Source organism: Diabrotica undecimpunctata, chromosome 2 (assembly GCF_040954645.1).
Source record: "Diabrotica undecimpunctata isolate CICGRU chromosome 2, icDiaUnde3, whole genome shotgun sequence".
Classification (NCBI taxonomy): domain Eukaryota; kingdom Metazoa; phylum Arthropoda; class Insecta; order Coleoptera; family Chrysomelidae; genus Diabrotica; species Diabrotica undecimpunctata.
In genome coordinates, this window is record NC_092804.1 from 55,066,295 (window position 1) to 55,085,192 (window position 18,898).

The window sequence follows — 18,898 nt, forward strand, 5'->3', positions numbered from 1 at the left end:
TCGCTAGTTTTCCCTTAACCTCCTACATCAATTCATATAAATTTGTAATTGGCATCAGCAATAGCCATCAGTAGGTACTATTGAGACTTGTGCTAATGTCACCACCCCTATTGTAGAACCAGAACCAAAAAACGAAAAGTGAGAAATGTACAAAATACGAAACCAACAACTTCAGTTGACTCTATTATTAGTTATTTTGAAAGCAGAAAAAAAAACAGAAAAAGACTCAACAGAATTATTCTTTCATATGCAGGCGCGATAAAACAATTTTCTGGAAAACTCTAGGCTGAAACCAGCAAGATCAAATCTTCCTACAATTCTGAAGAATCCATTCCAGACTATGCTGTAGTCGTCAGTTCAATGTGATCAATGAGATAAAATACGTCGTTGTCACAGCGACTTATCACAGCATTGTGTTCATGACATGAAGACATGCTGTCGCTTATATTGCGAGATAAATCATGTCGTAGATGCACCGATTAAATCGCAGTAAACTCTTCATTCCTTAAGAAAAATTCACGTGGCACTTAGTGTGTCACATACTTTTCGCGCGGGCAGTAAATGTGTTAAAGGATGAGGTACACGAAGATAAGAAAAGAAAAGCAATCTGCAATAATACATGCTGATAACAAGTTATTAAATGTTTTGTTCGGTATATACTGCTATATGGTACAGAAACCTTGTTAGTAAAGTTTAAAATATTAAACTGAACTGAAGCTTTAGAGACGTGGATCCTCTGAAGGTTACAAATGTGTTTATGCACTTTAACGATGAAATAACATCTCTATATTGGTAGATGAAGAAGGTTAATGGTTGACACCAATCTATTAGAAGTAGACAGGATTAGAAAAAACCAATACCAGATACGAGCGATTGTTGCAAATAAAAAATAAATAGTAAATATTATAAAAATTACATAAAAATGGTTAGAGATAACTAGTACATCTGATATCAGCTAATAAATAATAAGTAAAATAAAGCTTTCAATATCTAGAAAGGCATTTGGCGTAATTATTGAACAATGATTTTAGTTAATATTGAATGATTTTTTTGCTGCTGTCAAATACTTTTAAACAAAAACTTATGACATAATTATTAAAGCACCACTTCCGAAATCAGTTTTAGCACCAATGATACAAAAGGTAAATTTTATGTAACAATATATCACACAATGATATTGGAACAACTTATGCACATATTTATCCTATATATTACAATAGAAGACAAAGATCAGTAACATGTTCACTAGAGTTATTATGATTTATTTTTTGATATAGTGATACAAGTAGTTTTCAATGTAAATTTGTCAGTTAAAAACTAATCGAGCGAAAATCTTAATGAAATTTTGTACCGATTCTTTTTCAAAAATAAAATTAATACTTTAAACTTTAATTCTGGTATCTTTTTACACCATTAAAATTTTAAAATTTTTTAATTACTCTTCTAAATAGCCTATAGAGTATGCAAGTAAAAATAACAAACTATCATTTCAATAACACTATGTAACAGCAATATTAGGTTGGTATGGAGTACAAGATTCAAAATAAGCATCGAGATATATGTTTTGTTTTTAACTAAATACAGTACATGATCAAATTATTAGGACCACCTGGTAAAATTCAACTTTATTACAAAAGGGTTACCTATATATGTAACATATTCCTGCGTTTCCATTTTATCATGTTGTAATATCCCCTTTACATGCAGCCATTGCTGCTGCTACTCGCGTTGCCCACTGCCCTGCCCGAAATAATTCCTCGGCAGCGTTTAAGGCAAGTGACTGTTTACATACAGCTACGACAGTGCTGCATCAGTGTACCATTAGCAATGGAGGGCATAGAAATTACTGCGGCAACAGCTCTGTGTGTTTTAAGTTTACAAAATTAGCCTAACGTTTTAAAAATAAATAAGGTAGAAAAAAAACGTCGATGTCGAAAAAGTCTTTTATTTGGATAATAATCTGAAAATGACTTCAAAGATTTTTTACAGAGGAAGTATGACAAACTTTTTCAATGAACTGACTTGTGAGGAATCTAAAATTTTTTTTAACTTTTGCAAAATGTCACGCATAGATTTTGAATTTTTTCTTCAGACAATTGAGCCCATGATTTATTTAAAGTATCATTACCAGCAATTCTGCTGATTGTGCAGGAAGTTTGTAAAGCAATTAATATCGTGTTAAAGGACAAACCGCATCGGGTACTTTGTGCTTTTTTGTGGTCGTTATTTGAAGAATCCCACAACAATCTTTCGCTAGCATATAGCTCTAAAAACTTCAGCACTAGGTCAATTGTTCCACTCAACCATAGTTAACGAAAAATTGACGAAACAATAAACAAATAAGTCCGTGCACCGACAAGACAGCGAGCAGCATGTAAACAGTCACTGTCACTCGCACTGCAAGTCCTTTGACTTCCATTAAAAAAACCGCCAACGAAGGGAGCGTACGACAGCAGCTGTGGCTTTTACATACTCAAGCTGCCAACTTCCCTGCTCAATTCTCTGCTCACTGCCGCGGAAGTGAGCTGCATGCAAAGGGGGTATATCACTTTATGGAATTGCAATAAGTCTGGCAAGTGGCAACATACCTGGCGTGACAATACGTGACTCAGACGCCATTTTATGTCAGTGCTGTGAAGCGCCCACATTTTAGTGTTTATTCTTAGTGATAAATTTGTTAAGGTTATTATAAATAGTTTTTCATTGCCCTCTCTTGTTATTGTGCCTATCATATACTATTTTTTTGTGAATTTAGTACACATTGCATGTTCGTTATACCAGTTGTACCAGAACTCTAACTTTCTCATCATAGGTAAAGCCCAAGACATCTCACCAAGTAAAAAAGAAAAAATAAAAACTTTATTTTTGAACACCAATCACTTAAATAGAAATATAGCATAAATGTCTAAAGTTTTAACGGCAACTGTGCAACTGTGCAACTGTGCAACTTGATAAAAATTTGGATTTGGACTCACGGTGGAAACAAAAACTTGCAAACAGGAAAGAAAAATTCGCGATATTGTTATGGCAAACAGAAAAGAACATCGCAGGATTTTAACGACAATAATGCAGTAGTTTGGTTTAACATTTCACCAATGAAGTTCATTAGTGAATACATGATCTGGTATTCTCCACCTGAAAAAAAGGTCTCACATCATCCATGAAGAAAAAAGGCTTCAATGAGCAAAGATCACAAAGATTAGACCATTGATGAGTAGAAGCAGATAATTAACATTACTTAATATTGTTTTTATTTTATGTAGTTTACAATTGATCAATTTGTTAAGGATTCCATATCCGTTTTTCGAAAGAATCTATGGTGCAGATATCTGCACCATATTTGATATCTGAAAGAATCTATGTACGTTATTCCCCATTCTTTTTTAATATTTGTAAACTTTATATGTTTATATATATTATATATATATATTATATATATTTTATATATTATTATATGTTTTATAGCTCACGTACATACCATTATTAAACAAAAAGTTAAATTTTACGGGGAGGCTCTAATAATTTGATGACCCACTATAGCTGTAAAATTGTTCAATTATGAATAAATACTTTTTTTCTCCGTATGTACCTAATTTTAACATAAGAAACAATTTTTGTTGGTGTATCTCTCTTTACCTACAACAAGAAATTTCTTTTAGACCTTCATGCAAAATATTTAAATTCATAAAGTCAGTAAACTCTGCGAAAAAGCACTAAACCTGACCCGACTTAGTTAAATTAAATTTTATTAAATTATTTTTATTATTTTTTATTAAATTTTATTAAAATTAAGTTAAATTTTACGGGGAGGCTCTAATAATTTGATGACCCACTATAGTTGTAAAAATGACCACTTGTACAACAAGAAATTTCTTTTAGACTATTCATGCAAAATATTTAAATTCATAAAGTCAGTAAACTCTGCGAAAAAACACTAAACCTGACCCGACTTTCAATTATCCAGACTGAAAAAGTAATTACGATTTTAAGGAAAAATAACGACCACATGTATTGCAGCAGGCATTTTGTGAACATTAAGATTGTAGTTATGTCAAGGAAGAAACAATCCCAGGTTTGTAATACACATTGCCGTCACATATTAATTTACTATAAATCTCTACAGCACAATAAATCTACTAAGGACTCTGGTATTACCGTACCATTCACAGCGACTGTTGTAATCTTATGTTGCACATTTTAATTCCAATGAATATTGCTTCTCTTGAATATTTATTTAAATTATTTAGGCATTTCTGGTTATTTAATAACAATATTTTAGTTGATTTATTTTTAATATATTCTATTTATTTCATTCTTGATCTATAGAAAAATTCTGTACATTGACTAGTTGCAGTAATAAAAACTATGGAAAATAGATACTTCTAAAATTAATTGCAAACAAAAATAAATGTAAATCTGGTAAGTTATGCCAGTCTAAATTAGTGTAAGACAAGGATGTTGTTATAATAATTACCAAAAAAAAAAAAAAATAATAATACGAAAGGTCAAGCTGGTAGGGTGAGTAATAAAGACAAGCCAAACCAGGCATTTACTAAAGGTAGTAGACGGGGCCCAATACTAGACGGAAAAGCCGTAAATAGTCGGAAAAGAATTCAAAAATTAAAATAAGTGTACTTTCTTCAAAATAAAACGGCTGGCGTCGAAGGTTATATTAAGAGTGGGAGGAATTAATGACTACAGTCCGCTATATCACTGCGACAGGTAATTATATTCAAACTAGTCTTATCTTTTCATGTAAAACGTACAAATCAATTGGAACACGAAGCTATTAGATATTTTAAGAGTATTATCCAATTCAGGTTTCATAAATTAAGAACTGTTTTTTATTTTATTATAATTCGCAAAATATATTCATCCATTTCCAGAAAAAAATTGCTGCTACTTGACAATCATAATTATATTAAGTACATTGTACTTTATCAGATACCAAATACTGCCGAGGTAAAGACATAATTTTTCGCCTTCACCTTCTCATAGTCAGAAAATAAAACGCTTTGATGTGTAATTTCTTGGCTATTGAAAAAAATTCTATTGGAAGAATATTCCCGGTGAACTATAGAAAACCGAAATTGATATATTATAATGTAAAAGGTGAGAGTTTTTTCTGTACCTACTCCAAGACTATTCCTACAGAAAAAGTTGTTAAGCCGTTTCAATACACTATAGGTTTTCCAAAAATACTTCATTTTATACTTGACTCTACTTCGTGCCCACAACAGACATCCAGAGGAGTTTAGTAGTTTCTAGTCTGTCAGTAGTAGTCTGTCAGTGTCCCTTTAAGATCTAGAGAAAAAAACAGGTTCGTCTAGAAAGTCAGTAGCTATCAAATACTTTGTAAAAATAAGAGAAACGAAGGACTTCAAAGTACATGTATGTCAAAATGCATTTAGAGATATTCTTTAAGTTTTCAAGGATCGCATTGAAAGAATTGGTTGCATTTTTTTACAAAACGGCTTACCCCCGAAAGATAATCGCGATGGTTCAAAATAAAAACTTCTTAATGCTCAAAAGAAACAGACAGTCAAAATGTTTCTTGAAAAATTGCAATGTTCTGAAGTTCACCATTGTAGAGAAAAACGTAACCTACAGTATTTGGCTTGTGATTTACCTATTAATAAATTACTCACAATTTATATTTACCAAGTACCTGAAAACAATTTGAAAGTTAAAAAAACTTGTTTTAGAAATATATTTTGCCTAGAATATAACAATGGCTTCGGTTCGCCAGCATCTGATATATGCTTCCGGTGCAGTTCTTTAACTGAGAAAATAAAACAAAAAAAAAAAGGATTCATTAAAGGCAAAGCATTTTTTCTAGGTTGAGAAAATCAAAGCCAAATATCATCGTTTTATCTTTTGACCGTCAAAAATCTTATCAAGTCTTGATTTATCTACTTACAATAAGATAATATTATGTGCGGATGGCTGCGGAGTGCAAAACAGAAACTCACCTATGGTCGATGTGTATTTATTTTCTAGTTCAAAACGCACCACAACACATTGAAGAAATTGAACTGGTATTTCTCATTAGAGGACATTCGTTTCTACCATGCGACCTGGTTTTTGGTATCATAGAAGAGAAATTAAGGAATAGTTAATTAAGTAAAAATTGATATTTTTATGGAAAGGGAAACCATTACTAAATAGACAGATTGTGGAGTAAGTGATAAAAGGAAGTGGCAAAGCAATACTTGAAAGGTATTCAGTCTTGACATTTCAAGTTTTCAACTGCCAAAAGAATTATAATTGAAAAAAATTAAAAATTAGAGTTGAGGAAAACTACAACAGCGATATAGCAGAGGCAAAAACAATTTTTAAACGTGGGAAACGTTGGAAACAGATGGAAGTTTAGATTCAGAAAGGTGTGGCAGTAAATAAAAAGAAAGTTAAGGACTTCAAGAAGTCACTTTAGAGAGCATTGGGCAGAGCAAGAAGATTTTTGCCAAAAACAAGCCAAATTATTCAAAGATTAGATGAAGATACCGAAACGAATGAGTTTTGCGAAAGGGGCCTTGAGGAGGACATTTTGCCAAGAATTTAGAATATCCCAATAAACCATATTTCCTTACTATAAAACCAATGTTTTAAAATTAATAAAAATATAATATATTAAATGATTGTCTTATCCAAGTAGTCATGCCAAAACTTGTCTTGTCCATCTTTAGTGAATTTCGTAGAAATGGATTAAATATGATTTAAATTACGTCTGAATTACTACTGCCAATGTTCTAATATAATCCACTACCGTATTATCAGGTTGTCTAATTTCCGTAGTTCTAGTAAAATGTTTTTCGCGAAGTGTGAAATATTACTTAAAGTGAACAAGGCGAGTTTTGGAATGTAACTCCTCAAATATTGTTTCATTACCTTAGAAACTTACTATGGTAATTTCTGAAAGTTAAATTTGTGTTGAAATTTGAGAAATGTTCATATACATGAAACACGAGTACTCTTAGGCGGTCTTACTCCATCAAGATTTATTTAAGAATTTATTTATTATGATTTATTAGATTAGTATAATACATATATACTACTAATTCAATTAAATTTTAATTAACATATTATGTAAATGCAACTAGTTGTATCACTTCTGGTTAAAACAATCGTAATATAATATTGAAAAAAAACTACTAGTTGAATAATGTTTTTTAACAAGTCGTATAATCAAAAAAATATATGCAGGGACATTTCCTAAAAAATTTTTACCAAATTTGGCAGAATGTGAGCTAAACTGCTATGTGAAAGTAACTTATGAAATAATGTACCAACCACAAATTATTAATATAAAAAGGTGATATCAAACATTAAGTTAAAATAATGAATGACAATGACAAGGTTATTAGCCGAAAGTCATAAATTTATTCGCATCAGTTAGATGCAATATCAACTTTTATACTTTATTTCACTCAAATTTTAGATAGTCTGTCCATTGGATCTTTGCACAAGTATGACATTGACGAAATATTATTCTATTACATCTCTTTTATACCAACAAAACCTAAAACCACGCAGTTAAGTTATTTTCCCTATATAACAGAATAAATTAAAAATACTCCAATATGTAGAAGAACGGTGATTGATTCATTAACTGTGAATGTCAAGGTTTGCATCTGACATATTTGCAAGTGATTTTCGAATTATTTAAATTTTTAATCCGATATAGTGCCTTTAATTTATAATTAAAAAAAGCTATGCTAAATGCTAGGTATTACGTTAGTATTCGATTTTTTGGGGTAACTATAGGGGAGAACGGGGAATTCCGCGCAGTTGGTAAATCCGCGCAAAAAAGTATCTAGTAAACTTTTACATATTACGATAAACTGTGCAAGCCTATATCTACTAAACATCACTTCCCACTGTTTTTGTGTGGCTCTAGAACGCTGCATTCAACATTTAGTTATGAATTTGCAAAGAGTGCGGTGTACTTTTATAGATAAACATGCGACTTCAATTATTTGACGTCAGTTGCAAATTTTATAGTAGTATGTAGTACGTTATTTTCTCTAAAATATACATAGTTTTTACATCATTTACGTATAATTTCGATTGGTGCATCTTTAATAAACATCAAGTACTTAACTAGGAACGACACAAATACGTTTTGGACAATTTCGCGCAATCGGAGTGGGGTAATTTCACGCAGCACGGATTTACACCATATGAAATGTACAGTAGGATTTTATATTTTAGATGCCTAATGGTTACCATAGAAGAAGCAATAAATCCAGCTATGAAGAATGTCAATTAATAGCTGCAATGGAAGCTGTGCGATCTGAACGAAAAATAAAATAAGTTGGTCGAAGTTTTGGTATACCAGAGTCGAAATTACAAGATATAATGGAAGTAGCTAATAGCAGACTCAAAAAAAAGGACAGTTTGGCCTAAACTCTGTATTTTCTGAAAAACATAAAGCACGAATTGACGGAGTACATTTTAAAATTATCCAAAATGTTTTTATTGTTAAAAAATTAACTGTTTTAAAAAATGAAAATATACAAAGTAAAGGAACTTCAAAAAAGAAAAATTATATGTACAAAAAGTAAAATTTGATGAGAGTTCAACTACGGAAGAGGATTGGATAAAGATAAAAATTTGCGACGATGATGAGCTTGATGATGTAGATGTCAATTCTACGAAAAACATTTGTGTAATGGGGGGATTTGGTAAAGACAATGAACTAGAGTACCGATGCACGTGGATGGGCATATGCCGACTGCTCCGATGTAGATGGAATTAAAGATTATATTTGTAACAATTGTAAAAATTAATTTTGGCTTTGTTTAAAGTTTTATAAAAAAATAAACCTTTGTAGCGTTTTTATAAGCTAATGATGACAAAGAATATTTTCTAGACTCTAAATTGACATTTCATTACTTGAAATTTTCTAATTCTAACATTGACTGACTACTTCTAATTCGTTTAAATACGAATGGGAACGTTTGTGCAAAGATCTAGTGGTCCAAACATATGCGTAGTTTTTCAGACAACTTCGCCGCACTATTAGAGCCCCAGAAAATATATTATTTTTATGGAGCTCTAATGGTGTTGAACTAGGTTGACTTCATTCTAATTAATGGAATTATCGGAAGAATATGTATCAAGATGAGAAAATTGGAATATTTCGGCCATGTTATGGAAAACCAAAAACACGAAATATTACAATTATGATCAAAATAAAAATTAAAGACAAACACAGTCGGAACAGAAGAAAAATTTCGTCACTAAGGAAGGTACATCAGTTCGTTTTTCTGAATAAAATTTCTGAGCAGCAGCAGATAAAATGAAGATCATACAATTTACTTTCGACATCTAAGAAAACATAATGCTTCAAGGGGACAAATACTTTCTGCCAAAATTAGTAAAAATATGTTTGGTTTTACAAAACACATCCTTATCAAGTTATTAACGTGGTACCGAACTACCAAAACAAAGAGTACCGATATTTAGTAAGATGTCATTTTTCCGATTTGTTATATCTTTTTGTTATATTTGTGATATTACGGAAGTAATATAAGTATTATGGAAGTCTATACTAGTCTCATATTACCGGCGACAAGAATTAAGACACTATTACTTATCATTGACTGACAAAACGATGTTTTATAATGGTTAGCGGTGAATTTGTAGGTTTTTTAGAAGATATTTGAATCCAAGTAAGCATATTGCGGGCTTAGTGCAATTTTGAGTTAATATTTTCTAATTATAACAAACCACAGTCATAAAATGCAAAAACTCACTAAGTCATATATTTAATTTTGTGTGACAACATGCTGTACAAAAATGATTTTTTCAGATTTTATTATTTATAATGGTTTTTTTAAACATAAAAATTGTCTAGTTTGGCGTTAAAGCACATAGCTTTCATTCTGTATAGACTTTTTCGAGTGACAAGAGAATATAATAAAAACTAGTTGATTATGGCGTATTTTAATCGATGTAATAAAATACTTGAGTTAGCATTTATTGCTAAGGAATCAAGGGTTAACTAAAATATTTACGATTTTCAGAATCTTAATTTAAGAACGTGGATCACTGCAGGGTTACTACGTTGGCAACGTAGGTTATTAAACTTTAATTTTTACATACATTTAAAATTAGGAGAATATTGATAATAGGTTGCCAGTAAAAAAGTAGTCGCAAATATTTTTAATTCAAAAAGGAAAAGACAGTCAAGATTTGATTTCAAGTACAAGGCGCCTGCGCATCCGCTTATATGTATTTCGGCCTAATAGGCCTCTTCAGAACGGCTTTCACAGTGACTCTGAACGTGAAAATAAATCTTTTCTGTCTTAGGAAGCAACTCTAACATGGCTTCGTATAGACGCAAATAGCGACATCTGATATTAAAATGAAATCTGAATTTGGTTTCGAAAATTAGTTTACGGATTTTTAATTCAATTAACAGTAATTAGTTTTTGACAAATAAATATAATAAATAAATAAAATACGGATCAAAAAAATTACACCGGATGATAAAATGGATATTTCAGAAAGCCATAAATGGAGAACAGCTCCCAAAGGAATGGACGGCGGCATATATGACATCTATATTTAAGAAAGAAAATAGAAAACGATGCGAAAACTACAGAGGAATAAGCGTAATATCATCAATAGGAAGATTATATGGGAAGATACTGCGAGAAAAGATAGAGCAAGCGATAAAAGGCAAAATCGGGGAGGATCAGGCAGGCTTCACGGCAGGAAGATCATGCATAGACCACATATACACACTGGAACAACTGTTGGAAAAGAAAAAAGCAAAAAATAGAGATATACACTTGGCATTTGTGGATCTGAGAAAGGCGTATGACTCTGTACCAAGGTCAGAACTATGGGAGGCAATGTACAAATTAGAAATACAGACGGAACTCATAGAAGCTACAAAAGCTCTGTATAAAGAAAATAAAGTGTCCATTAAAATGGGAACAAGAATCATAGGAGACTTCACCACAACAAAAGGGCTCCTGCAGGGTTGTTCCACATCTCCAACCCTATTCAAAATATACTTAGAGAAAGCCTTGACTACATGGAAAAGAAAATGCGAAGGCATGGGAGTACCGGTACGGAACGAATACCTATATACGTTAAGTTTTGCAGACGATCAAGTAGTGATTGCACAAGACCAAGACGACCTCAGCTACATGATGAAGAAACTACAAGAAGAATATACCAAGGCTGGCCTAGATATTAACCTCGCGAAAACAGAGTACCTATCTACAAGTGAAGAAGACATAGAAGATCTACAGATTGATGACAACGTAACAATCAAAGGAAAGGATAAATTCAAATACCTGGGGTTTATAATCACGAAAAAGGCAACAACAGAGGAAGAAATTACACAAAGATTAGGACAAACAAGAACAGCAATCCGACAACTTAACTCAGTATGGTGGGATAGACACCTAAATATGAAGACAAAAACGCAGATTTATAAAACATTAGTACGAAGTATTATGACATATGGGGCCGAAAATTGGATCATAAACAAGAAAAACAGCAGTAAGATAATAGCAACAGAGATGGAATGCCTGCGAAGATGCTGCAGAGTAACAAGAATGGATAGGAGAAGTAATGACGAAATAAAGCAAAGAACATCAATAGAAACATACATACTAACATATATAGAACAAAAAAGACTAAAGTGGTATGGACATGTAAGAAGAGCTAGCGACAGCAGATGGATAAAAAGAATAACCGAATGGAGCCCCATAGGAAGGAGGAAAAGAGGACGACCCCGAAAATCCTGGAGGAACGAAGTAGACGACGCCATGAGTAAGAGAGGACTAAACGATGGAGAATGGAACAACAGAGAGAGATGGAAACGGTTGAGCGAGGGAAGGCAGTGAATACTGTAGAATCCCTAAATATATATATAGTTTTTGATAAACATTTTATTTCGTTCATTTATTTTTTAAATAAAATACGCTGCTCATGGCTTATATGCATGTTTTTTATATAAAATTAAAGACATTTCTTTCTTAATATTATGGTATAAGATAGTTAAATATGATTTGAAAATAAAATGCATTTAATTACATTAAATGTCCACACTACTTTCACGCATGTGCCTATTGTATGATAATTGTCACGATTCTATATTTTTATGATTATTGTTATTGTATGACGTGTGTAATATTGTAACTCAAATGTGTCACCTTTCGCCTCTTTTTTCTAAGACGATTATATTGGCGCCTGTTTTTTTTTTAAATTTTTAAATGAATTACATATACACATTAAAAAAGTAAAATTAATATTATTTTCGTTATCGGTACTATTTATTTTGGAAAATAGGAAAATGAGTGATATATATCTCTATTTAAATACATGCTACGTACTTATTGATACAAGTGTTGATCTTTAAACTCAACTCGAATTTTCTACTTACCGCATATCTATTGAATCACCTTCTTGTTACGAAAAGTCAACCGTGAAAAAGAATTTGAACGAAAAAAATTAGCTAAAAAATTATTCTACATAATGAGTAATGAAAATTTCCGTTAGTGTCTTTTCATGTGCAAAGACAGATGATCGGACCTGCTGAAAGATCTTTGACACAAGTTACAGCTGAACGGTTTCTGACCCGTGTGCTTTCTGTAGTGCCTGGTCAATTCGTCGGATCTGGCGAATTTCCAAGTGCAACCCTCCCATGAACACTGATATGGTTTCTCTCCTGAAAAGATATAATAATTCATTAAAGGAAAAATAATTTGATAGCATTTTTTCATTTGTAGTTTGTAATATTTTTCTATTCACATTTATAATTATTTGTACTTCAGGTGAAGTATATCACTATTAAATATTACTTAAAATTTTAACATTTTTTAAGACAGCTAAAAGATGAGCCCAGGAACAATTTTTATAAAAGGTATTTTTTAAAATATACAGATTTAAAACAGAAAATTTAGATATGAATATACACTAAGTTCATTTAAAAAGGATCCATTCCCAATATTTCAGAAATTTTGTTTTAATTATTTAGGATAATAGCAACTATGATGACGTCCCCATGACGTGATGATGTCATTAATTTGTTTTTTTAAATATAACTATTGCCCTAAAGTTAGTAATTTTAAATATACAGCAGTTTCAACAGTGAACAGTTTCAAAAAACTATGTTTACATTTTAACAGCAGCAAAAGTCCCTATCGGCTATTTAAATAAAAAATAGTTTAACCCTCTAACCGTTATAACCGTCTGTAGACGGTGTTTAATTTTGTCTAGTTAGATTGATTGTAGATTGGTAGATTGTAGAATCTGATGAGCATTTTCATATAACAAAAAAAGTGGTTTCTAATTTCTACATTTAACTGAAAAATTTACAGTAAGTACGTGGGGTAGGGTCGCCTATATTGAACCGGCTCCTAAACTAGACCTTTGCAGGTTTGAGCGAACAGACAACAGAAACCTGTTAAAGTTTCAACACGTGTGCAGCTGTAAACAACGGTTAAGAAAATATTAGTGTTTTCGTGCTTATTTAATTTCCGATACAAAGATACTACTACTTACCGTTCAAGTAAGTAATCACAACATTTATAATATCTTTATTTCTTAAGATTCATTAAAAGAGACCACAGTTTAGGGACTATTTTCGTGACCTAACCTCCAAATTGGTAAAATCCGTTGTGTCAAGTCAAGAGGAGCACAAAAGATTTAAGAAGAGCTATTTACGTTTTTCGTAATGGTTCTTATGGAATTAATGAGTGTGTAAGGTTGTTTAAAGTACCTAAGCTACACTAAAAAGACAAAAGAAGAGAAAAACAAACGGGCAAATAATTCAATTTAAAAAATGGGCAGGTTTATTGTATTTAATGAACAAGTTAAAGCTGAATAGGCTAAGCATATTTTGATTTTCGAAGAGCGAATGTTCGGGATGGGCACACGAGACGTTTGCAATCTGGCATTTGAATTGGCAACAAGAAACAATTTGAAACACTATTTCAACACAGATAAACGTATGACAGACAAGAAGTGGTATTATGGTTTCATGTCAAGACATCAATGGCAAGGGCTGCAGAATTTAGAAAAGCACGAGTTGATAAATTCTACGAACATTTAGAAAGAATTTGTGAAGAGGAAAAATTAACCTCCCCACGCATATTCAACGTCGATGAGACAGGCTGCACAACCGTACAACGGCAATGTCAGAAAATATTAGCCAAGAAGGGAAAACATAAAATGGGGAGCATTTCTAGCGAAGAGAGGGGGTAAATATTACTGTGATTTGTTGTGCTAGTGCAGCAGAGCAGTTTGTATCACCCATGATAATTTTTAAAAGAAAATACTTTCAAGAGGATCTTTCATTAGGTGCTCCGCTTGGCAGCATTGTCACTATTAGCGATACTGGATATATCAGTAGCGATCTTTTTGTGACATGGCAGTCATTTCATTGAAACAGTTAAGTTAAGCCCCGAGGCCACTGTTTTGTTAGTGTTGGGCCACAGTGTGACTTTGGCAAATATCCTTTCCAACTTATGTAATTAATATTATTACAATCAATATGGAATATCAAGTGCGTGAGGTACATATTCCTAAATCCGTCCCTGATGTCGAATAAAATTTTTTTAACGTTTGCCCGCAGCTAGAAAAAAATAAAAGAAAGGATAGGATAACTTAATCACAAACCTTGAAAGTAGCATGTTAGCAACACCTAAGAACATACGAGTCGGTATTAAATTAATGAGCCGACATAAAAACGTAATGAAATAATAGTGAAAAATTTGTAAATTAATTGGTGTGTCTAAAGCATTTATATGTTGTTAGCCGAAAACTGGGCGAATTTGAATAAATTTCAAGTTAACGTTAATTGATAAACGTGTGGGAAAGTACTGTCGGTAGATATCCACTAAATGAACCGATATTTTAAAATACCTACTTAATGGAGTGAAACTAGAAACGGATTGATTTGATAAATGCAACAAATTGCTACTAAATATGATGATCAAATACTTGGTAGTGCTAGATAGAGGCTTTTATATAAATGGTTCTATAACTGTTTCAAAGATGCATACGTAACTGGTACCAAAAGAATGGAGGTTATTACTACCATCGTCATAATGACAGATATCAACTTGTTTAAATCATTTAAATACTAACTATTTTTATTGGGAATAAGCAAGAATTTAAGTTTAAAATAAGTTTATTTTTGACATTTTGATTTCCACTTGAGTATCTTTGCAGCTGAAAATGACTTAATCGTGCTAAACACATTTTACAAACTATCACCTAGACGCCTGTATACGTGGAAATCACCTAAAGACAACGGAGAAGACGTTATTATAAGAAACCAAATAGACTATTATACTTGTTAACAAAAGATATCGAAATAGTTTCAACAATTTTAAAACGTACCCAGGCGCTGATATTCAATCTAACCACAATCCTTTAGTGGGCGTGTATAGAACCAAGTTAAAGAAAACTGTAGTAGTAGGAAAAACTGTAAAAAAACATGACATGAGAAAACTGAAATGTAGTGAGTAAAAGAAATAGTCAGCAAAACAATAAATAGAAAATTCAAAGAAATCGACAATACAACGAAAAGCACAGAAGAGAAGATCTAATCCCTTAATAAAACGAAAGACGACATTAAAGACAGTTTTATGAAGAACGAAGAAAGTAAGAATAAAACATAGATGAAGACAGAGATTCTGCAACGGATGGAAGAAAGAAGGAAAAACAAGAACAATAACTCTATGTATAAAACATTACAACGAGATATACCAAGAAAGATCAGAGAAGCCAAACAGAAAAAAACTGGAGAAAAAATGCCAAGAAATCGAAATTCTACAAAATAAATACGACGATTTCAACGTGCATAAAAAGGTAAGAGAAATTACAGGCAAATGTAAAAACAGAAGAGTAAGTAAATTTGTTAATAACAACGGAGAAGTAATCGTGGACAAAGAAAGTATTGATAATACCTGGAAAAATTACATAAGAAATTTCTTTTTTGATGAGAGGGAGAACCATTCCCCAATACCTACGGAAACAGGACCACCTATACTAGTGGCAGAAATAAGAGCATACATAATATCACTAAAAGAAGGGAGAGCTTCAGGACCAGACGGAGTACAGTCTGAATTTCTTAAACTTCTTGATGATGAATCTTTAAGAATACTATGTAAAATCTTCAATAATATCTATGACACAGGCAATATTCCAAAAGATTGGCTAGTTTCAGAATGTATTACGTTACCAAAGAAAAAGGGAGCGAAATAGTGCGGATAATATAGGCTAATAAGTTTAATGAGCCATACACTAAAACTTTTTCTTAATATTATACATCGCAGAATATACAAGCTATGCGAAGAGAGAACACAAGACACACAGTTTGGGTTCATGAAAGGCGTAGGTACGAGAGATCCACTGTTTAGTCTACAGGAATTATTCCAAAGATGCAGAGATATGACTTGCGATATATACACCTGCTTTGTGGACTACCAAAAAGCATTTGACACAGTTCAACATCGAAAAATGATGGATGTTCTAACAAAAGCCCAAATATATGATAAAGACCGGCGTATAACACAAAACTTCTTGGAGATAAACCGACAGAAGCGAACCAGATTCTGCGAGGCGTTAGACAAGAATGTATACTTTCACCTATATTATTCAACCTATATTCAAAGGAAATATTTAGTGAAGCCTTGGAAAATTACGAACATTGTATCTTTTTAACTGGAGAACGCCTAAACAACATCCGCTATGCAGAAGACACCGTTATTTTTGCAGACAGTTTAAACAGTTTACATCAACTATTAAACAAAGTTAATGAAGTAAGTGAAAGCTTTGGACTACAACTAAACATATCAAAAACTAAATTTATGGTCATCAGCAAAAATAAAATTAGAGACGTCCAACTGCTTATCAAGAATACACCAGTGGACCGAGTAAAACAGTTTAATAATCTTGGAACAATAGTAAACGAACAATGGGATCACTCACAAGAAGTAAAACATAATAGAGAAGGCTAGGAGTGCATTCAAAAACATGGCCAAACTCTTTAAAAGCTACAACCTTAATCTGGAGATAAAAGTAAGGCTACTACGATGTTATATCTTCTCGATATTATACTACGGAGTTGAATCCTGGACACTCAGAAGCCTTCGAGATGTGGCTATACAGAAGAATCCCAGGGATATCATGGATGGACAACCAACGAGACTGTACCACAAAGAATGGGAAAAGAAAGAGGTGATGTATACCAATAAAAGGAGAAAGTTATAATTTCTCGGACATATAATGAGAAACGACACTAAATACAGATTACTGAAAATAATCCTTCAAGGCAAAGTATTCGGAAAGAGAGGAATTGGGGAAGAAGAATATCATGGTTAAAAAACCAGAGAAAATGGTTCTCCACAAGAACAATTAACCTATTTAAAGCATCAGTTAATAAAATAATTATAGCCAGAATGATCGCCAATATTCGAAACGAATAGGCACCAAAAGAAGAAGATTTCCACGTCGGAAATCGTTTTCAAAATACAAAATACGTTTTATATTTTGAGGCATTTAATTAACAACTATAGGTTACAACAACAACTCCTTATTTTAAAACAATCACTTTTTTTTAAAACGATTTCCGGAGTGGAACTCGAAACTTCAAGAACATACGTAAAATGTAATTTTTATTACAATCAATTGTATTTTATTCTCATATAAATACGGTATTTAATTTAAACATGCCACAAGAGAGCAGGTTCAAAACATTTTTCAAATGCTTGAACACTTATTTATAATACGTTTCTTAAAATCATCTTTTTTACACCATTTGTTAGTTAAAGAGTTAAATTATCTAAGCTAACTAATTAACTAAATTTACAGCGTAATAAGAGCGTTGGAGGAAAGTTACATAGATTATCAGTACTCCAAACTGATCGCAAATATATACAATTATGAGACCATGACCGTAGGACTACACAAAGATACAAACTGTATAAAAATCAAAAGAGGAATCAGACACGTTATATTTCAAACTTTTTACGGCAGTTCTGCTTTCTGCTTTCAAAAAATTGGGAAGCCAAAGGAATCAATGTCGACGGTGAAATGGTCTCTCACCTACGATTTACAGATGACATTGTTCTGATAATAGATAACTTAAAAATATATTAAAACTATGTTTACCGAGTTAGATGTCGTCTGTAAGAAAGCTGGTTTAAACATAAACCTTGCAAAGATATAATACATGACAAATCTGCTCCAACTGAAAATCCAAAAGTCGACTACAACGAAATAGGATACATACATAGTACCATAAGTATAGATACTTGGGTCATGAAATCCAAATAGCCAGGGACAACAAAACTACTAAACTTTAAAGAACAGTCACTTTACATGGGCCGCATATGTAGCTCTGTCAGAGATCTTAAAGAGCAACATACCAAATTATTTGAAAAGAAGACGTTCGAATACTGTGTGCTTCCAGTCATAACTTACGGCGTCGAAACACTTTCCCAGACTATAGTAACCAGACTCAGAGTAGTTTAAGAAGAATGGAATGCTCGCTACTTTGACTGACTTTCAGAGACAGGGTTAGAAACGAAGAAATAAGAAGAACGCTGGCGTCACAGATGTCATAGAGCTCATAGCATGATTAAGGTGAAACTGGGAGCAGAGATAGACCACCTACTCGATGGACAGACGACGTTAAAAGGATCGCTGTCTGAATTGGCTGCAGGAAGCTCAAGATAGACAAAACTAAAAGAAATTAGGGGACGTCTATGTTCAACTTTGGAAGCAGAAGACTGGATGATGATGACGTTTTAAGAGGATCGATATGTGGTAGGATTAGCTGGCGGAAATGTGTATATAATTACAAGTGAACTCCGTGGGGCCTTAGTATATATCCACTACATTAATGTGTGACCAGACTGTCATA

The 18,898-nt window shown here is 32.4% G+C and overlaps 1 protein-coding gene across 2 annotated transcripts in view; it reads right to left on the reverse strand.

The window, feature by feature from the left end:
• The window catches only part of LOC140434561 (uncharacterized), a 643,472-nt gene that overhangs the window by 20,611 nt on the left and 603,963 nt on the right, over window positions 1–18,898 (reverse strand). The window contains exons 7-8 of one of the 2 annotated variants that reach the window (XR_011950061.1): window positions 12,407–12,691; window positions 1–3,636 (exon numbers count right to left, since the gene is read on the reverse strand). The exon at window positions 1–3,636 is cut by the window's left edge and continues 20,611 nt beyond it. Coding sequence is in view for 1 of the 2 variants with exons in the window: in XM_072522911.1 (XP_072379012.1) it covers window positions 12,519–12,691 (173 nt within the window). In the remaining variant the exon portion in view is untranslated. Of the gene's footprint in view, window positions 12,692–18,898 lie in introns of both variants that reach the window. The other variant, XM_072522911.1, reaches the window with a different exon arrangement.